The sequence below is a fragment of the Halichondria panicea genome, chromosome 7, assembly GCF_963675165.1.
Source record: "Halichondria panicea chromosome 7, odHalPani1.1, whole genome shotgun sequence".
Classification (NCBI taxonomy): Eukaryota; Metazoa; Porifera; class Demospongiae; order Suberitida; family Halichondriidae; genus Halichondria; species Halichondria panicea.
Window position 1 is genome coordinate 2,325,681 of NC_087383.1, and position 22,764 is coordinate 2,348,444.

The 22,764-nt window shown below is 43.6% G+C and overlaps 1 protein-coding gene and 1 long non-coding RNA gene across 3 annotated transcripts in view; one reads left to right on the top strand and one right to left on the bottom strand.

The window, feature by feature from the left end:
* The window catches only part of LOC135339215 (uncharacterized), a 62,687-nt gene that overhangs the window by 3,275 nt on the left and 36,648 nt on the right, over nt 1-22,764 (bottom strand). The window contains exon 3 of one of the 2 annotated variants that reach the window (XR_010395918.1): nt 22,315-22,417. The exons of the other annotated variant lie outside the window; for it this stretch is intronic. This is a non-coding gene — a long non-coding RNA (uncharacterized LOC135339215). Of the gene's footprint in view, nt 1-22,314; nt 22,418-22,764 lie in introns of those variants that run through there. 2 annotated transcript variants of the gene reach the window in all.
* LOC135339158 (NACHT, LRR and PYD domains-containing protein 12-like) lies at nt 14,388-16,744 on the top strand. Its single transcript, XM_064535302.1, has one exon. It carries the CDS (start codon nt 14,540-14,542, stop codon nt 16,703-16,705), a length of 2,166 nt encoding a protein of 721 aa, XP_064391372.1. The 5' UTR covers nt 14,388-14,539; the 3' UTR covers nt 16,706-16,744.

Sequence of the window (22,764 nt, forward strand, 5' to 3'; positions counted from 1 at the left end):
TAGGTAAAAAATTCACCACTGTATGCAAAAGTTCCAATAGTAGAAAAGCAGCTGACCTTTAATCAAGTTGGCCTGACCACTTTAAAGTTGCTTGCTACGCCCCTGCATGAAGATTGGGGCATAAAAATAAGTTAATAGCCTCACACTGGAGGAATTGTTAAAGTCTGGATTAGTAGTAGAGTCTGAGCTTCAGTCAAACAGTGGACAAAGTACGTACCAGAGCAATTAATGGCACATGTGATGATTATCATGTTGTTTAATAGAAGTATGCTAGTATAACGGCTACTCAAGTATACGGAGACTCACAGAGTGGGTGGAGCATATCTCCATGAACGCTGATGTATGGATGATTGGCTTGGTCACGTCAGAGTACTTGTCGATACCCAGCCTTCTGTCCGGGGGGTCCACTGTCGATGCTCGCAAGAACTCTCTGTGGGGGGTACAATGAGTGTATGTATATTCATACCCTCTGCATGGCAACGAAAATAGCTAATGTGCAATTTAGATCATACGATACTTTAGTAGAACACACATGGCATCATCACATGACTATCATTCGTACATACACACTTTCAACTACAAATTCAGTTTTGGTTATCACATTTCTTATACCTAAACTTCTTGAAGGCGTCCGAGTGTACGGGTTCATTACTGACAGGGCAGCACTCTCAGCCTCAAACTGTGCAAAGGAACAGGAAAAACACGATAAACTCTTAAACCAACAGATATAACCAGACAATAATCATGGAAAGTTAATAATTTTCTGCTGATTTGGCGTTTTTTACCAACAAATAATATCTAGTCCAGTACTAATTTAATGTACATAGATGCAGTGCATAATGTAGGCCATAATCTGTACAGGTATACTGTACCACTTTTATCACCTGTTGTTTGTAGCACTCAAATATCTACCCCATCGGCACACTGCTCTGCTCCAACTCCTCACAGCGATCCAGTGCCTTCTTGAGCTCTTCCTCCATCACAAGTCTCTCTTGCACAGCAGACTGGGTAATAGATTGCATGGTGGTCATGTACACACACAGGTATACAGATACAACCATCACAGCATCGTGGTAGTGGTACAGTAGTTATATAATTGCAGGTACATGTATTAATGAAAGCACCGCGGGTGCTGATGCCTCGGTGGAGGTGCAAAGCTACATAACATAACGCTACACACATTATCATGATGAATATTTTTGCATTTTTGCTGCATGCAAACTCAAATTGCATGGTGGTCGATCATGTACACACACACACACAGGTAATACAACCACCATGTGGTAGTGGTACAGCTGTTTGCTGACTGCATTACCACAAAACAACAAAATACCATACAATGTTGCTATGCAAACAACATGTGGTCCTAAGCAATGATGGCTTCTAGCACTTGTATGTTAAATGGGTACTTTTTGAGGGTTACAAAAATGGCTAATCTGCGAGACCCTCAAAAATTACCCGCTATAAGGTGGTATTAATATTATAGTAAATGCTCTCACGATCTACTCTTGGTGGTATATATGGAAACTCACATACAAATTATGGTGAGGATCTGAAATGGAGAATGGGCGGGGACTAGCTTGCATATACCAGCAGATATGATATACATGTAGCTACTAACCGTTCACTGAATGTATGGAAAGCAGTGTGAAGGCTGAAGAAACTGTTAGTACGAAGTACTGCAAAGGACATCAAACAGTGCATGTACATAGTGGGACCATAGGCAGTGCGTGTACATAGTGGGACCATAAGCAGTGCATGTACATAGTGGGACCATAGGCAGTGCACGTACATAGTGGGGCCATAGGCAGTGCACGTATATAGTGGGACCATAGGGAGTGCACGTACATAGTGGGACCATAGGCAGTGCACGTACATAGTGGGGACCATAGGCAGTGCACGTACATAGTGGGACCATAGGCAGTGCACGTACATAGTGGGGCCATAAGCAGTGCACGTACATAGTGGGACCATAGGCAGTGCACGTACATAGTGGGACCATAAGCAGTGCACGTACAAAGTGGGACCATAGGCAGTGCACGTACAAAGTGGGACCATAGGCAGTGCACGTACATAGTGGGACCATAAGCAATGCATGTACATAGTGGGACCATAGGCAGTGCACGTACAAAGTGGGACCATAGGCAGTGCACGTACATAGTGGGACCATAAGCATGTACATAGTGGGACCATAAGCATGTACATAGTGGGACCATAGGCAGTGCATGTACATAGTGGGACCATAGGCAGTGCATGTACATAGTGGGACCATAAACAGTGCATGTACATAATGGGACCATAAGCAGTGCATGTACATAGTGGGACCATAAGCAGTGCATGTACATAGTGGGACCATAAGCAGTGCATGTACATAGTGGGACCATATATAGGCAGTGCACGTACATAGTGGGACCATACAGTAGGTTGAATCATTCAAAGTTGAATGTTGAAGTGAGTACTCACACCACTAAACCACAAAACAAAGCTGATCATGATTATGATATACCCACAAGCTTCATAATTATGTACAAATGTATGTGTATCTTTGCTTGAACTTCTCCTAAGTAAGTGCCTAGATTTTCAAAGAGTATCTGTAGCACTGTTTTACGGATTCAACATAGGATGAGGACCATGCCTTTGCTATTTTGGCTCGACATCTCCACTTCTCCCGAACAAATGCTCTATTCTTTTACAATACTTTTGCTGATGTACATTAATTCTCTTACTTGGTTTGCTTAAGTAGTGTAGCAACACTCTGCACCTCAAGTCATTTGAATATGTATCTAGATGAACACCCACACATGTAGTCAGTGCTGTGTATTATCATGCATGGGCATCATCACTACCGTCCCCCACACATGTGCAAGACTGCCCCATACTCACCAGGGTGTCATATAGGATTTTGAAATAGAGAGAGTAATAAGAAAAGTGACTAAAAAATTTTGCTAAAAAAAAAGGTCAACTGTTAGCAAGAGAGTTCATAATAGACCTTTATCATGAACTCTTGCTGTTAGTATGTAAAATTTCCAGCTATGAACTCCGACTAGTGCCTAAATGTAAATTTTAGGGGGAGGATTGGAGCTAGAGGGGGATATCGTATTATTTTAGAGAAGTGTCATGACCAGTCCTAGTCCAGCCAGGTCCAAGACAACCCCTACGAGCGGGAAGTTAAGTGCTGGGCGCATTGTTAAGAAGTACCAGAGACTCAGGAAGACAGGTTTATTGTACCTAGGTTTCATCTTCTTGGAGTAGCAACTGTTGGATGGTTTGCCTTTGCCTTTGACACTGCTAGTACGAGCCATACTGCTGCTGAGAACTAGTTTTACTATGCTGCAATCGAGCTAGCTTATACAGATATAAAAAAGACTTTGATTTACCTTGTGCGGTCAAAGGTTACGCGTGGGCGTTTTTGTGGGCAGTTCTAAAAATAGCTCAATACGAAGTCGGATGATTCTGAGAATAGGGCGAATTGCATGCCCTCTTCCTGTATACGCCCTTGATGACACCCTGCTCACCCTGCTCACCCTTTAGAAGACTGCCCCCCCATACACACACACTCACCCCTCTAGAAGAATGTCCCACTATAGCCTTTGGAGCTGTCTCCCTTCTCTTAGCAATCACTCCATCGATGTGTGTCGTCTTGAGTACCTCGTTTCGACTAATCTTGGACGCTAGATGCAGCACACCCGCCACTGTAGCATGTAGCACCACTCTGTGATGTGCCTCAAGGCCTTTCTCCTTCACAGCAAACTCTTGCAGCTGGTGTAGGAAGACCAGTATATCTGAGAGCCCTTGATAAGAGAATTCCAGTGTCAGGAGAAATACGAGTTGGTAGAAAGCGAGTGTGTTAGCAGGGCTAGTGCAGAGAGCTTTGGCCAGTTCCAGGAGATTGGTGAAGAGAGAGTTGACTGTTTTAGAGAGGAATCTTTTCAAAACCAAACCCAGTGAGAGCCCTACAGCCTCCAGACTCACCCAATCACTGCACAAGAGGAGGGTATAAATACACATACATGTAGCTGTATGCACTGCACATGATTGTATAAATACATGTAGTGAAAGCTAAGACAAAAGCTCATATGGACCTGTATAACTGACAAATAAAGTCTAGTATGCCTCAAATGCACACTGAACATAGCAAGGTACGCACGCACGCACACATACGCACGTGTTGAGAGGAATCTTGTCCTTGTTGGCATGGTGATCTACGAGACGATGCCAGAGTAGGGCCACATCCAACTGTGTGCTGGGTTCTCGTATGAGGAGCAATTGGACGAGGGAGGCAAACAGTTGCCCTGGGAACGCGGTCTCCAGCACTGATGCGTGACAGGTGTCAGCCACCGCCCTCAAACACTTGACCAGGGAGGTAGTCAACATGGGGCTGCATAATAAAGGAGAGAACACAATTATGGAAGCATAAACACTTAGTAATGCACGCAGTCTATTGTGCATGGTCACATAATTATAAGCAGATCATCCTCTATAATATTCCCCACTTGGGGTCTGTATCATAGCAACTGGCTGGGGTTTAACTACCATAAACCCCAGCCCTTGGCCTGGAGCACATTCCTCATAAACTCCCTTGCCTTGAGGGCGCACTGATTTTATACTAGATCTACACAGCCAAAAAGAAGCTAGACACTTGTTGACAAAGGCAGGACAGATGGGTGGGGCTCACTAAACACCAGGAAGGCTGGAGGATGGCCGGGTGGGGCTCACTGCTTGGACATTGACAAGTTAGTGCGTAGAGCTAGAAGCTTAGCACTGGCTAAAAGCTATACGCACAACCTTTTTGCCTCAATAGTTTTTGAGACAGTTAGCTAGTTGTATCCAAGGTAAGGTAGCTTAGGTAACAAATACTTTTCATTAAAGTGGGTATATAACACTTACTGTCCACTACATTTGAATTTATGGCAAACGTAAACCATCCTTGGCCTCGGAGCTTCACCCTCGTCCTCGGAGGTTTACTGCCATAAATTCTGATGTATGGACAATAAGTATAACATAATATCATAGTCTACTCAAAGGTTACTGCTATAAACAGGATTCACAAAGGCACCAGAATCATAGAACACGTACATGTACAAACAGTGTTTATGACAGGAAACTAAACACATACATGTACACAAATAGCTAAATGAAGCAACAGCTTTATAATTACAATTCTCACCTGTTTTGAGTGTCCTGAGGTGCCAGAGGATGTACAGACAGTCCAGTGGTGGCTCCGCTATCAAGACCCCCTGAGGCCACGGGTACATACGAGTTGATGAGCCCCAGTATATCTGGCTTATGATAGTCGGGAAGGACTCCTGCAAACTCCCCCACAGTGATAGTGATGGATTGCTGAAAGGTCAGAGAGGACGTGAGGTCGGAGGGGCCTTCTGAAACAGTTTCTATGGAGATACGGAGGTGGCGGACCAGTGTACGGAATATATCCAGTAGAGACGGACCTGCATGAGTGGACACAAGCTAAGTAATGTAAATACATGTATGCCGATTTAAAGCGTGGAATTAAACCATACTACCGTATTACTAGGTTTTGCGAGCATCAAACATTTGCGAATTTTGCGAGGGTTGATCAATTCGCAACAATAATATCTGCAAAACCTAAATTATTACTAGTAAATACACACGATCCTTGCCAGAACGCAATAGTTAGATCGCAAAGGGTCACATTTTCTGCTGATTTGGCTCATTCGAAAAGGTTTTTCACCAGAAAAATATTCTAGTAATACGGTACGTATAATTATAAAGATTAAGCCAGTGTCAAAACATACAATGTCATGTACAAACTTTAATAACAGCTATGAAAGCATCTGCGTATGAAGAATAAATGCGTATAGCCTTCTTTAGAAAATGGCCCCAAAATAGTGTTGAAACCATACAAGTACTCTACCATGGAGACTCACCTAGAGAGCTGTCTGCTGCCACGGCAACACACTTAGAGAGTGTGCCGAGGATCCCCTGTTTGGTCTCCCAGGACTCCTTCACCCTGGCATCCAGGTGGTCCACCAGCGACTGGACGGCCTTGTACCGATCCTGTCTCTGTGGGGGTACATGTACAGTGGATAATGTACACTGGGGGGCTGTGGGGGTACGTGTATTATAGTGGATAATGTACACAGGGGGGCTGTGGGGGAGGTACATTTAAGTTAATGTACCCTGGGGGACTCGGGCTGTGGGGGGCACATGTAAGTGGATAATGTACACTGGGGGCTGTGGGGGTACATGTAAGTGGATAATGTACACTGGGGGCTGTGGGGGTACATGTAAGTGGATAATGTACACTGGGGGCTGTGGGGGCACACGTAAGTGGATAATGTACACTGGGAGGCTGTGGGGGCACATGTAAGTGGATAATGTACACTGGGAGGCTGTGGGGGCACATGTAAGTGGATAATGTACACTGGGGGCTGTGGGGGCACATGTAAGTGGATAATGTACACTGGGAGGCTGTGGGGGCACATGTAAGTGGATAATGTACACTGGGGGCTGTGGGGGCACATGTAAGTGGATAATGTACATTGGGGGCTGTGGGGGTACATGTAAGTGGATAATGTACACTGGGGGCTGTGGGGGTACATGTAAGTGGATAATGTACACTGGGGGCTGTGGGGGCACATGTAAGTGGATAATGTACACTGGGAGGCTGTGGGGGGTACATGTAAGTGGATAATGTACACTGGGAGGCTGTGGGGGGTACATGTAAGTGGATAATGTACACTGGGAGGCTGTGGGGGCACATGTAAGTGGATAATGTACACTGGGGGCTGTGGGGGTACATGTAAGTGGATAATGTACACTGGGAGGCTGTGGGGGGTACATGTAAGTGGATAATGTACACTGGGGGGCTGTGGGGGGTACATGTAAGTGGATAATGTACACTGGGGGCTGTGGGGGCACATGTAAGTGGATAATGTACACTGGGGGCTGTGGGGGCACATGTAAGTGGATAATGTACACTGGGGGCTGTGGGGGTACATGTAAGTGGATAATGTACACTGGGGGCTGTGGGGGCACATGTAAGTGGATAATGTACACTGGGAGGCTGTGGGGGGTACATGTAAGTGGATAATGTACACTGGGAGGCTGTGGGGGTACATGTAAGTGGATAATGTACACTGGGGGCTGTGGGGGTACATGTAAGTGGATAATGTACACTGGGAGGCTGTGGGGGGTACATGTAAGTGGATAATGTACACTGGGAGGCTGTGGGGGGTACATGTAAGTGGATAATGTACACTGGGGGCTGTGGGGGCACATGTAAGTGGATAATGTACACTGGGGGCTGTGGGGGCACATGTAAGTGGATAATGTACACTGGGGGCTGTGGGGGTACATGTAAGTGGATAATGTACACTGGGGGCTGTGGGGGCACATGTAAGTGGATAATGTACACTGGGAGGCTGTGGGGGGTACATGTAAGTGGATAATGTACACTGGGAGGCTGTGGGGGTACATGTAAGTGGATAATGTACACTGGGGGCTGTGGGGGTACATGTAAGTGGATAATGTACACTGGGAGGCTGTGGGGGGTACATGTAAGTGGATAATGTACACTGGGAGGCTGTGGGGGGTACATGTAAGTGGATAATGTACACTGGGGGCTGTGGGGGCACATGTAAGTGGATAATGTACACTGGGAGGCTGTGGGGGGCTACGTATAATTATATCAAGATATAATTTTTGGTTACGAAATACTGAATGTAGGGCATAATAGGTTCTTTCCACAAGCATAATAGGCTGAATTTGGGGCAGTGCTCAAAAGCATAATAGGCATCCAGGTGGTCCACCAGCGACTGGACGGCCTTGTACCGATCCTGTCTCTATGGGGGTACGTGTACAGTGGATAATGTACACTAGAGGGCTGTGGAGGGATAAGATAATGTACACTGGGGGGTACATGTCTACACTGTAAGTAGACACTGGAGGGAACAATTGAAATGCTTGAATAAACAATCTTGTTCAGAAAGTGACGGAGTATGTTGGACCTGAAAGCTATCAATGTTACGTTGTGGACACTCTGCGCACTTAAGGCCCGGGTCCAGATTTCAACACCAAAAATTTACACTATGTTCATACTGCTGTATTATTTGCAATATACAGTGTATGCTGCATCAAAATGATCCAAAATGAAGCTCAATGTTTTCTTTTTCCAAAAAACTAATTAGCTTAATTCAATTATGCTAATTAGTCCCATAAATGGTGATGACGTCATGCCACTTTCAGAAAGAGAAGTGCAAATACGGCGTTGAAGATGCCAAGATCAAGCTTCAAAAACAAGGCTAGATGAACATCTCATAGCTAGGTACTAGTATCCTTGATGGGAAAAGTAGCAGTTATTGTATTCTTGAGATACACAAAATAGCCTACCTCTAGAGTGGCTGTCAGAGCTAAAGAAGCTAGCATAGCTAAGAAAGTTTTGGACATTTTTACTTCCCATCAAGGAAACATAATCATAACAACATACTCTATCTTTTGAGGGCCTAAACAGCTACTCTTACCTTGTTTAAGTCCGCCGTATTTGTTGCCAAAGATAATCTATAATAGTTCTAGCAGCTAGCTAAGCAAATACATTGACCTTATGACGTCAATGCAATGAATAACATTAATAAACATTATGAATCTCATTAACACTACATGATCTACATGATCTACATAAAATGTTGGCAATGAATAAAATTAATCTTATCAGTGCCTGACCCAGGCCTTAACTGCGCAGAGCAGTCAAGTCAGAATTTACAGTCGACCGTACACGACCATAAGTATCAAGCATGATCAAGGGCGTATACAGAGAAGAGGGCATGCAACTCACTATGTATCCTACGTACTCATCCGACTTCGTATCAGAGACCGGATATGCTAAAAATAGAATTCAGTATACGGACGTGAACAAGTGGGCGGTGCTGTTTACGGAGTTATAATTATGGGCGTGTACATCAGAGCTGCCTTTGCTAGCTAGCTAGCTAGCTAACATAACATGAACAGTGCAGTATTATTTTAGAGAAGTGTCATGACCAGTCCTAGTCCAGCCAGGTCCAATACAACCCCTTCGAGCAGGAAGTTAAGAGCTGGGCGCATTGTTAAGAAGTACCAGAGACTCAGGAAGACAGGTTTATTGTACCTAGGTTTCATCTTCTTGGAGTTGCAACTGTTGGATGGTTTGCCTCTTTGCCTTTGACACTGCTAGTACGAGCCATACTGCTGCTGAGAACTAGTTTTACTATGCTGCAATCAAGCTAGCTAGCTAGCACAGATATAAAAAATACTTTGATTTACCTTGTGCGGTCAAAGGTTACTCGTGGGCGTTTTTGTGGGCAGTTCTAAAAATAGCTCAATACAAAGTCGGATGATCTGAGAATAGGGCGAGAGTTGCATGCCCTCTTCTCTGTATACGCCCTTGGCATGATGCACTAATAATAATACACTATGGTGAGAACCGTTTCCAAGTTGGCCACCAGTATATACGTGTACCTGCATGGCTTCCACGACGATGATGTACACACCAGCTGTGAATTCCTTGTCTGATATCCATAGTTTGTTTAGGTCAAAGTGTCTATAAGGGGAGCAATGGAGTGCTACTACCGTATAGCGGGTATATTTCGAGGGTATAAATTTTCGCGGATGGACCATTACAAAGGATTTCGCGGATTTTATTTTCGTGGTCTGAGTTCCAGCCTTTTGGCGCATGCGCACATCAACATGCAGCTGTTACCACCACACCGTTAGCCTCGAATCCAGGCCTAGCCTATAACGGTGAGGCACCTCTTATTGTCGATAGGTGTGGTCAATAATACTGAACACGCCTACTATTCAATAAAGATATAAATTTTCGTGGGTAAAAATTTTCGCGGTAGAGGCTCAATCCGCGAAAACCGCGAACATTTATACCCTCGAAATATACCCGCTATACGGTATATACACAGGATATGAGACAATGGTTGTCATGGTACTAGACCTGCTGAGACAACATTGCACAATAGGTCATAGCACTTTACTAACATCAGGAGTTAATTAAGAATCCTAATGAACTCTAGCCTCGATCCCAGGCCGCACTTCCCACTAGGGAAGTAGGCCTGGTATCGACTGCTTGCGCATGCCCTAATATCCCCCCGATATCTGGGGGCTTTGGATAACATCGTTTATGCTCAGTAAAACTATGACATCACAACGAAAGGAAGTGGATTGAAAGAAGTAGATAGAAAGTTCGATTGAAGGTTTCTAGCCCATCGGATAGCATTCTCTGATAGCTACCCTTAGCCTGCTATGTTAACAAAAGACTCACAGCCTGCAACAGTGTGGATGACGATCGTCTGAAAGGAGTGACGGCTGATAAAAGCCTATATGGACAGGCCACGCCCATTTAACACTAACTTGGTGAAAGTCTACTATACTACTGCTACTGATTCTATCAGAAGAAAATAGCAGTACAACAAACCTACACAGCTCTGTCTCTAGCTAGCTAGCTATATAGCTCTGTGTATGACTTTTAGGATATTTTCTCTGATGTATCCAGTATTATAGGAATATTTATTTGGCGCATGCGCAAGCAGTCGATAGCAGGCCTTCTTTCAAAGGCCGGTGAAGGAGGCTAAATGAATTCCTGCTGAATGCAGTTCCATTTAAGTTACACCTATTAGGGAAACCACCTTGCCTACAAGTACAGTGTTGTAACACCTACGTACGTACACTGTATACATGCACATTAGGGAAACCACCTTGCCTACAAGTAGCACCTACGCACACGAGGCATTGAATGACTTACTGCAGTATTGGCTTGAGGACACTGTCGATGTGAGAGAGTCCGGCAAAAGTTATGAGCTCAGTGAGACTATCCTGAGAGTACCCTCCCAGACTGTCCCCCTCCTCCACAACAGGCTGGATCTCTCTGTCAGAGTGGGAGGGGGGTTACTATGGGCACACACTGCATATAATTATCTAAGGCCATCAATAGGTAAGTTTGATACAGACTGAGGCTATCAATGTTTCTGGTACATGTATGTAGCTCATTGAAGTATGTGTATTAGCCAGTGCTTCAGGAGTAGAACTGAAGCAAATTGTAGTGACTATCCTAGACAGTATACCTTGACTGGGCGACACTGTGACTGTGCATATTGAAGAGGAAGGGCGGCACTATCTTGTTCATGTGATCAAGGTCCCAAATGTTCATCTGGAGGTTGTCTTGCCGACCAATCTTCTTTATCACTCCCCTCAGCCCTTGCAACCCAGCCATCCGCGTCCTGTGTGAGGTGTAGTGGGGAGGGGTGGAGTTGGTGATGAAAGCAATGTGATCACAAGTTATGCATGTGGCAGAGCACCCTAAGGGCGGTACAGTTAAAATATGACACCTAACACTTCGACCTGTGGCCACTCAAACTCATTTCATGTACACATACTCGTGATATTTATCGGCGTCGTCGACATTCTTGGTGAGGCTAAGAGAGGCAAAGCGGTGGATGAGGACGTCGTACTGTCTGTGGTAGGGGGTGTTCCCTTCCTCTCGCTCGGCAAACTTCACAAACTGTGTGTGTGCGGAGGAAGGGTCAATGTGTTGTATAAACAAGTTCACTTCACACACTCACTCCTGGCTAATGGCATACCCCCTCCACACCCACTACACACACCCACACATATACATGCATGTTCACTTTCCGCACTCTCACACTTACACTCGCTACTCACACCCACACACATACACACACGTTCACTCTCGGCACTATCACAGACACACACTCTACTCACACCCACACACACCACACACCCACACCCACTCCCTACTCACCGAATTGGTGGCCATGATATGCAGTTCTGTGTTGCTAGTTTCCAGCATATTATGCAGTATATCCAGGTAGCTATCCACAATCAACTGGAGCTTTCGTGAGTCACAGGCTGACAGCAGCTTCTCCGTCACTTGCAGAGCCACACTCACATGCCTGGGGGGAGGGAGAGGCATGAAAATGGTATTTTGTACCACGTTTGTGAGAAAGCCATTGGATACTATAGTTGTATCATAGATATAACATTTAAAGTTCCCAGCCACATATATACCGTATATCTTCTAATTTATCGGACACTTCTAATTACCCAGACACTCTTTTGGGCAATTTTCGTTGTTCTAATACAACGGACACTCCAGTACTTTAATATTACATTTGTTCTAAATATCCGGACAATACCGAGTTATCATTCACAGACGGCAAGTAAGACTTAGAGCGCTGCAGTTAGATAGCTTTGAGTAGCTAGTTTTAGATAGCTTGTGCAACTATTCAGTCGTACCCTGTTCTATTAAACTTAGCTAGCTCGCATGCAGCTGCTTGCTTGTTCTAATTATTCCAGACACTTCGCATGCTCTATAAAAATCTGTTCCAATTATACCCGGACAATTTCTAAAATAATTATTTTTTCCTGTCCGATAAATTAGAAGATATACGGTACACCATTTTCTGTTCCGGAGGTACGGGGATGGTCGATAAATTTTCCTAGCTATACATGACATGTCGACATTGTACTGTACAGGTACGTCTCTGAAATAGTCGTCTAACCCGTTTCTCTCTCTTTTGCAGGCTCTGACACAGTCTCAGAGCGAGGTACTCTCCAATATTGTCCAGATGGTCAGGGGAGGTTTGAACAAAGAAGAGCAGCTTGTCTATATTAGCAGACACAGGTACGTGTGGGTGTTTGAGGGTACTCTGGGAAGAGCCCATCAACCAGCCGTTTGTAGCGAGGTTTGGGGCAGCAGAAGCACATCGCCATAGCTAGATCTAGTTCTGTGTCTTGATTGATTGTAGACCTAGCATTTATTTGTAAAACGTAGAGCAGAGGTTTTTATGTAATATGTTGGCAACCCTGCGCTTTCTTCTGGGTTTCTCACCCGTATCGTTTGAGGTACCCCCGAACGAGTCGGGTAAGAACTCAGCTAGTTCGATAAATTCCCCTTTTTCCGATTTTTTAGATAGTTTGTCGGGAATGGGGATGGCATTCTGGCCTACATTGACCGTATATGGAATAATGCTTGGTATCGTCGGTAATGTGGGGAGGCTCATGCGGATTTGAGTACGGGGGGCACTAGTGGATACGAGGGGAACATGTGCTAGTGAGGTACTTGACATACCTGCCGTTCCGGTGCTGACAACAGGGCCTGAGGTGGGACTCCGTGGGGTACCCGAGCCGGAAGCAGAGATGGTTGGGATCGAGGGTGGGACTGATGGTGAGACTGATGAGGGGCCGGCTGTGGGGCTGTGTTGTTGGACTGCTGCCTGAATCCGCTGGTCCATTGCGGTGATGATCGTTGGTAACACCGCGCCGAGGGCTGCCTGGACAGAATTGGCAATCATGGTGTTGAGAGTTGTCGGAGTTGTCGTCGGGTTGGTGGAACTGATCGGCGGTGTTCCAGTTGAGGATGTGCTCGAGGAGGTAGTGGTCATCTTCTTATAGAGAATTACAGGATAGATCAGCAAGGGAAATCTTGAGAATTATAGGGAAGAGAAGTTTTCTAATTTGTTTGTTCTTTCACTGACTGCCTGACCACGTGTTCCTTGCGCATGCCAGTACCTAGTCTCATGAATCAGCCGCCGTTCTTTTGGAGGTTTTGTCTCAAATGTCTTTGGTGGGTGTGGTATTAAATGCAAAAAAGTGGGTGTATCTCAGTCTTAGATATCTGAGATACACCCACTTTTTTTGCAAGTCATGCAAAAACAACAACACGCCCAATATATTTCAGAGAGAGCTAGCTGCAAGGCACAGATTTATTTGCTGGAATGGCCACTAAAGAGCAGAACCAAGGTATAAAGACTGTCATGTTTCCTATAAAGGATAAACCCAATGATTGCTAAAGCATAAAACCCTCATTGGTGATTGCTAACCTTGTGTGCTTGCTATCTATTTCAGAGCTCACAATTGACGATCTGAAGACAGAAATGAAACTGACTGATGAGCAGCTCAATACAGCAATAAAGGAACCAGATCTACCCGAGTTAGCAGCATGTTTCGACAATGTTCACAAAGGCTATCTTGAAAAATTGGAGCTCTCACCTGGAGAGCAAACTGACGTGAGGACTAGAGCATATGTAGATGGCACTCTGGCAGGAATGTTGCTGGCTTTGAAATTCTGGATTCTGACCAACGGACAAGACGCCACTTTCCAAGCTCTGCTACTCATCATACTCTCCCTGCTCAAAGAAGACGTTGCTGTTCGAGTGTGCAAGTACTTGTCTGACAAATGTGAGTCTGTCATGTGAGAGTGCATGTGGTCATTGTGGTACCATACGTTGTGGGAGTGATTGCAACCAAATAAGGGACTTTCAACTTAATTGCTATTGTTACACATACAATTCTCTATTAACTATCACCAGGAATGGTACTCACCTATTGTTTTGTTTCCCCAGACTCCACCACCTCGTGTCCCCCCTCCCGAGAGAGGGTCCTGCTGAACCACAAGCTGTCCTCGTACAGGGACTACCTACAAAGTCGCTACAGAGCACGAGTATCCACATCAGCCACACAATGGCCTCCTGTTCCAACAAACAAAGTCTTCAAACTGGCAATGATTCAGAAGGAGAAAATACAGAGAGGAAGAATCGATGATGAATTTGTTAGGCTATCAATCACAGGAAAAATCGACGATATTTTACTTCAAAAAACTCCGGTTAACTTGACTAACATTTTCTCTGAGATTGGAAATAGACGAAACTTTGTGTTGATTGAAGGAGCTCCCGGCTCTGGCAAGAGCACCCTTGCTCTACACATCTGTCAGGAGTGGGCAGAGGGAAAACTGTTCCAAGAGTTCGATATTGCAATCCTCGTGAGACTGAGAGATCCACTTGTTAGAGAAGCCAAGAAAATAGAAGACCTTCTCCCTTGTAGGAAATCAACACACGCAAGCCAGATTGGAGATGAAATTTTAGAAACTGATGGCAAAGGTGTACTGTGGGTGCTGGACGGGTGGGACGAGCTTCCTTCTGACCTCCATGGAGACTCGATCATCACCAAACTAGTTGAACCAGGCTTTGCACAAGAAAGTCCGCTACATAAATCCGCCGTCATTGTAACATCTCGCCCGTCGTCTTCAGCTAAGCTCCACCCACGTGTATCGTCCAGGGTGGAAGTGTTGGGGTTCACTCCACATCAACTAGAACAGTATTTTACCGAGTGTCTGAATGGTGACTCACAAGCTGTGCAGACTCTACTGGAGAGAATTCGAGAGAACCCAGTGGTAGAAGGTAGCTGCTACCTCCCCCTCAATGCTTCCATTGTCGTTAATTGCTTTCTTTCTGATAACCACTCACTCCCCACATCCAACCACGGGATATTCATATCAGTTGTCCAAAGCTCTCTCAAGAGATACCTCCAGGATAGGTTGGGGAAGACCACTCCAGTGGGAGACATCACATCCCCAGACTCACTGCCCTCGGAAATCAGAACAGAGACCGTACAAATGTGTCAACTTGCATATCATGGGATCGAAAAAAACAAAGCAACATTTACTGACAATGATTTGGCCGCTCTTCGCATTACGAAGGAAATTTCATACGTTGGACTATTACAAACTGTTCCCAGTATCATTAGCGATGGTCATCTGGTTTACTACTGTTTTCTCCACCTGTCTATTCAAGAGCTACTAGCAGCAATCCACATCTCTCTCATGTCTCCCAAGCAACAAATTTCTGTATTCCAGAAGCTGTTTGGTAGTCCTCGATTCAGTGCAGTCTTCCAGTTTTATGCTGGTATCACCAAACTGAGTACTAGTAGACCAATCCTCAGTTTGCTACCTCGATTCTTGTGTCCAGTTCCAGCCACTGTTTTTGATCTGGTCAGAAAGGTTGTCAAAAAGGAGAAAGAGAAAGAGTATGGTGAGCCGAAGCCCCTTTTGTTGTCCCTCATCAATTGTTTGTACGAAGCTGAAGACTCGTCACTGTGTGTGTTTGTGGCTAATCTTCTTAATCACAATCTAGATCTTGGTTGCACTACAATGAATCCTATTGACTGCCTCTCTGTTGGATATTTCGCATCAGCTTGTTCCAACACCAGTAATGGATTCACACTGCGCCTCAACGATTGCTCTATTGATGACCAAGGCTGCAAATTTCTTGCCCGAGGACTCTCCAAGTGTCCCAACTCTAATAATGATATTCCTACAGGAGGGATACACATCGCTGAGATTATCGAGAACACTAGTTCAATATCTGAATTGGATTTGTCTAATAATGCCATTGGTAACAGTGGGCTTAGCACACTCTGTGAGGCCTTGTCAACTAACACATCATTAAAGATCCTGTACCTGGGCAATTGCTCACTAACAATATCAGACGACAATGGAGCTGCCCTCTATCAACTTCTGAATACAAACAATTCCCTCGAATTTCTTAATTTGTCTGGTAACACAGTGACTAGCTGTCGTCACATTGCTGCTGGACTTGCAGTCAATAAGACTCTGAGAACATTGAGATTGATTTCCTGTGCACTGACTGATCAGAGTATCGAGGAGCTATCAACTGGACTGATCAACAAGATTGAAGAACTGTACATTTATGGTAATGACTCAATAACAGAAGATGGAATGAAGACGCTTGCCAGACATCTAACCACCCACTGCTCTGAACTGACACTATTGTACATACCCAACCACCTAAGATCCTGTATCGAGACAGTATTCAGGGACGCTAACAAAGAGAGGAAGAGAAATGGACTACCCGAGATTAATTATGTTTAGTAAATTAGATTGATTATTAATTGTGTATTCATTAGATTATTAATTTATAATTAATTGATTATTATTAATAATTAATGTTTAGTTATAATTATATTATGATTATTGTTGTTAATTAATTAATTAATAAATGTTAATTAATTTGTTGTGTTATGCATCTAATCTCTATCATTGGTCAATATAATTATAGCACATGTACAGATGGTGACGAGTGAATTCAATGCTTCCTACTGACACGGAGAGCATGTCATGCACTAGCTGTATGTATGTAACTGTATACACTATTGTAATAATGCTATAATCTCCACCTAGCTAGCCTCCTTCACAGGCTTTCAAGAGAAGTGCGGCCTGGGCCGGGATCGAGGCTAATCTCGACATGATCTACTTTTGACAATAATTATATTACTAGGACAATTTACAAAACAGTTAGTGTACAGAAGACTAGAAATATGTCGGCACATTACATAACAATTACCTAAAAACAAATCAGTTGGAATTGGTCAATATAGCACAGTAATAATGATGGTTTAAATTCAATGCTCCCTACAGTGTCACAGAGAGCACATGCACAGTACGTATAAAACTGTCAATGGAAATCCAATTTAACGCTCTGCCGATTTTTGTAGGAAGATGAGCAGATTAATGTTTACTTTGGCCCTTTCAAACATCTTCATGATTGCAACTGAAGGAGGTCCTGTGTGGGGAGAAGAGAGGGCAGTGAAACACTTCAACTAGTATAAGACAAAGAATGCTTGTATTTGTAAGACAAATGAATACATGTACTTACATACACCGTACAAGCATACCAACACTACCTGACACAAGGCAGTAAACTTCTTGAACACTTTACGTACCTACCATCTACCTGTACACACACCCTCACCTGGAGGACCAGCTCCACCTTCTCTATCTGCCTGATGTGATCTCAAACACAACATTTCCGAACCTGAACCTGGACGAGTAAGAAATAATGTTCACATAATTAAACGTTGCACATAAGATCAAGGCCGTAGCAAGCGATCAGGCTGGTCAGGTTTTAGCCTAACCACTTTTTGCAGCTGGGTAGGTAATGGTCGTAAATATTGTAAGTGATAATGCGCATGCTGTTTTGGTGAGGAAAAGTGATGACCTTTTTCCTAGGTAAAAAATTCACCACTGTATGCAATAGTAGAAAAACAGTTGACCTTTAATTGTAAGTTGGCCTGACCACTTTAAAGTTGCTTGCTACGCCCCTGCATGAAGATTGGGGCATAAAAATAAGTCAATAGCCTCACACTGGAGGAATTGTTAAATTCTAGATTAGTAGTAGAGTCTGAGCTTCAGTCAAACAGTGGACAAAATACGTACCAGAGCAATTAAAGGCACATGTGATGATTATCATGTTGTTTAATAGAAGTATGCTAGTATAACGGCTACTCAAGTACATGGAGACTAATTATAGCTATTCGAGGGTGCTCTGTCAAGTCAGCCATAAAGATTTAATACATGTACAAACCATTTTGTGAGCAAACACAGCTGTAGGATTACATTGTAATAGAGAGGAAATGATTCATTATCTTTATTTATTATCCTCGAGACAAAACCGCAAAATTAGTCATTAATATTCGAGGTAGGTTGATTTTAAGCCGCGGCTATTTTCTGAAATGCAAACTACCGCGCTCTTCTGGCCAAGTTGCACTGTCCCAAGGGTGGCCGGATTAACGAGAGTCTACTGTACATGTATTAATTATACAGTATTCACCGAGTGTATACATGTACATGCTAAACTCACATCTGCCTTGCTGTTGGCCAGTTCCAATTCTCTCACCAGCTCAGCCAGGACACCTGGGTCCATGATTTGAGACCTCTCGAGCAGCTTCTCCTCCAACTCCCTCAGCAGGTCATCCTCTAGACCTCGAATGGTCTCACTCAGGGGAATATCAATAAGTTGCTGCCAGGTGGAGAATACTCGACATACAACAGTGACGTGCATGTACACTCAACTACTGAAAATCTGGCGATGAAATTTAACGGTATTCTCCCACTTTGAGATAAAGGTCAGCTTAAAGTTAGACTGTAGTTAGGTATTAAATAGGCATCTGCTATCAGGGTTGTTGCAATAACTATTATAAAGAGATAGTAGCGTACGTGTAATCACACAGTACACCATCAGATCGGCTATTCAGAGCATAGATCATACAGTATATACATGATCAATTGCTAAATGCTCTGAAATGCAGCTCACTAGCAAAAAAAAGTAATGCCTAGCAAATACCGTATAGCGGGTATATTTCGAGGGTATAAATGTTCGCGGATGGACCTCTACAAAGGATTTTGCGGATTTTATTTTCGTGGTCTGAGTTCCAGCCTTTTGGCGCATGCGCACATCAACATGCAGCTGTACCTACACACCGTTAGCCTCGAATCCATAATACTGAACACGCCTACTATTATAAATTTTCGCGGTACAGGCTCAATCCGCGAAAACTGCGAACATTTATACCCTCGAAATATACATGCTATACGGTAGTAGATCTATTTTGATTAAAGGACACTAAACACTGCACATGTGTATCTCTCACCTCTGTGGGTGGTATAGGAACGAGGGAGGCCCTCTGATACTGTCTAGAGGACTGGACTTCTTCTCACTGCCAATCTAGAAAACACAATACGCATTTGGTAAAGATCTACCGTAATCGTTCTCATTATAGAACCAGTAAAAAATTTTTATTATTCTAGAAACAATGTACCAAAAAAAATGAAAGAGGGCGTCCTAATCGAGGCTGGTTCTATGATTGGAATGCTTATGGTACTCCCAAACAACATTGACCACAATTGATCCAACAAAATTAAAATTCCTCACAATTTACCACAACCACAGACAAGTACTATCTATGTATCAGATTATTTTACACCACAACTGTCAAAGATAAAAATCACAAATGAACCTAAGTCATTTTGAAACATACCTTGTAACTCCCCCCCCCCTGTACGAGTTATATGTTTGTGTTAAGCACACTTAACAGTGTACTCTAAAAGCTACATTTTGATAGTAAAAACTTGGGTATGATGTAAACACTACTGACGTTTTGGCAGGATTAGTGGAACATATATTTATGATCCATTCCCCCCTTAAGCCGTGGCTATTTTAAACCACCTCGCTATTCTGGCCAAGATTCACTGTGCCGGATTAACAAGAGTCTAGTGTACATGTATTAACGAGTGCTGCAAGCTGCGCTGTGCTAATGCCTCTCGTCATGTTTCGCTTTCTCTCAACTATGAGAGTGTTAGAGAGGTGAAGAGGTAATTACATAATGTATTACTGTTGACAGAATTGAATTACAAATAGAATAGGAGAGGAGCTGAATGGAAACAGAAGCCTATCTTCTCAACGTTACACAGACTTGTGTACATCTATTGTTATCTATTCTATAATCATTGTTGTGCTTGTGGCTTCTTACCAGAATCCCAAGAGAAAAAGTAGATCAGGATCTGGATTATCTCACACGTGGGGATGAGCGCGCATGCGCATTAAATCTGCAAGAATAATGGGTGTCTGCAAAGAGAACAAAATAATGGCTACTATACTATAGCTATATAGCTGCTTTAAACAACAGATCTTTTCTGGCTCTTAGCGAACAAAAAGCAAGCGCTTTAGTGCAAGGCTAACGAATAGTGTGAACAGATGATTCTGAAGAGACTGTAACAGCCTTCAATATGTGAGTCAAACTAGCCATATATCGAGAAAGAAGCCTTAGTTTGCTAATCCACGAATAAAATCCAAGAAAACGTGGCTAAAAGCCTATAGAAGCTGTTAGTTTTTGTCGTATTGCAACCGTTGAGCAGTTACAGCTGGAATTAATACACACACACACACACACACAGTCAGCTTTAGCGTATCCCTCATACGGCTGCGCCTCAGTCGAGGCATAATAAATTATTATACAGTATTCACCGAGTGTATACATGTACATGCTAAACTCACATCTGCCTTGCTGTTAGCCAGTTCCAATTCTCTCACCAGCTCAGCTATGACACCCGGTTCCATGACCTCTCGAGCAGCTTCTCCTCCAACTCCCTCAGCAGGTTATCCTCTAGACATCGAATGGTCTCACTCTTTTCCTCAACCTGACAGGGGAACATCAATAAGTTGCTGCCAGGTGGAGAATACTCGACATACAACAGTGACGTGCATGTACAGTCAGCTCTCTCAACTCTGGCAATCAATACTGCTCAAAGACATTCTTAAAGTGATTGAGCTCACCTTTGGTAGCGCTGACTTATCACAGCTGTTGGTCCAATTCTCCAGAACTCTGAGCTTCCCCTCGAGGTGCAACTGCAAGTGACAGAAGAGAAAATAGCTCCAATAATATTATACAATAATTAGTAGTATTAGACACTGAAAGAGCAGATTACCAGGGACATAATTATTGCAGTGCTTATAATTATAGCTGCTCAAAGTGGTCATAAAGCTTCAACAGAACAACCAACCTGTATATTAAAATAGATGCATGTACCCTGGGAGCAGTGCAGACGTCAATCAGTCAAGAATTTATTCACAGCTGTAGGCACACACTTGCCCAACCCACTCACCAGAGAGGACACCCTGATAGTGCCGTCACTGTGTTCCTCATCTCTAACCCTGCTTTCAATGATCAGCTTGTAAATCGAGGCATGGGAAAAATGCTCCAATGTAAACACTGAAAGAGCAGTACTTCAGAAACAGACATACAGGTTGGTTGTCCTATATTGCAGTGCTTGTAATTATAGCTAATACAAGGGTGTTCAGTCATGCAAAATAGACTACCTTACCATAACAACCAATCGTGATCCATTAATCTAAACATCTTCATACATACAAAATTCAGTCCATAATAAAAGAGAGAGAGTATCGAGCGTATATTGTTACCTTGCATCAGATGTATTCGGAGTGTAACGTTATACCCTGTCTGAACAACTTATGGCATAAATGTTTCTGCCTCGAGGTAAGTAGCGGCTTCTACTCGGATTGTTTGTGGTTAAAAAGCAGGAAGTTACGTCACTTTCCGAATACATTTGACCCAAGGTAATGCTACATTGGATACTCCCTCTCTTTTATTATGGACTCTTGCTATTAGCGGCCTCTCAAAACTGGTAAGAAACTTAAGCAACTGTAATCACATGACGTACGTACATGTACCGACACCATTTTATGAAGGAGAGAGTATAATTATACAAAGCAGCACATTCAGCGTGGGATTAATATAAGGACTGCACATTTCCATGCAGTGCATACTGTACAATGTAACTATAGTAACTCACACGGTTCACTCTGATAACTTAATTTGATATGATCTTCATCAAAAAAGCAACGGGAAGTTTTACATGATTGGCTACTGTATCAGCTTGTCCCAAAACTGCTCACCCGTGGCACCTGTTGCACTTACACGCTCTGACCCAGCCAGGTCAACCAGGCTCTGAACACAGAGAAGGAGGTAAAATCATCATAATAACAATAACTTATATGTACATTTACACATACATAGTCTGTACGTGTAGATCAAATTAAAGCAAAATAGTCGACCTAGTGTATGTTCACAGCTGTAGGCACACACTTGCCCAACCCACTCACCAGAGAGGACACCCTGATAGTAGTGCCATCACTGAGTTCCTCATCTCTAACCCTCCTTTCAATGGTCAGTTTGAATATTGTGTGTGATCTGGAGTTGTGCTCGATACATCCAAATGTCCGGTTCTCTGAGCAGAAGAGATTATACACATTACCAGCACATCAGGTGCACAGGCAGCATGCATGTACATGTACACACAAGGCTAAGTCTGAGAGGTCACACTAGGGCAGACCAACAGTGGCTGTAATAAAGAGGTGACATGCTAACACAGGTTGCATGAAACCAACCCTATGGAGACTGGGCCATTAACCTGGCTACAGGGTGATCATATTAGACAGACAGGTTCACAAAGGTGCACAAGTGATAGTGACTTACCTCAGACAACCCAACCAACTTATGAGTTAGCCTTGCACTAATTTAAAGGCCTTATTGATTTATTAGTCATAGAAGTGCAACAAAAGCTGTGCTGCCTAC

Bases quoted from the DNA above. Each gene is read 5' to 3' on its own strand.
- LOC135339158 (XM_064535302.1), top strand. From the start codon at position 14,540: ATGATTCAGAAGGAGAAAATACAGAGAGGAAGAATCGATGATGAATTT.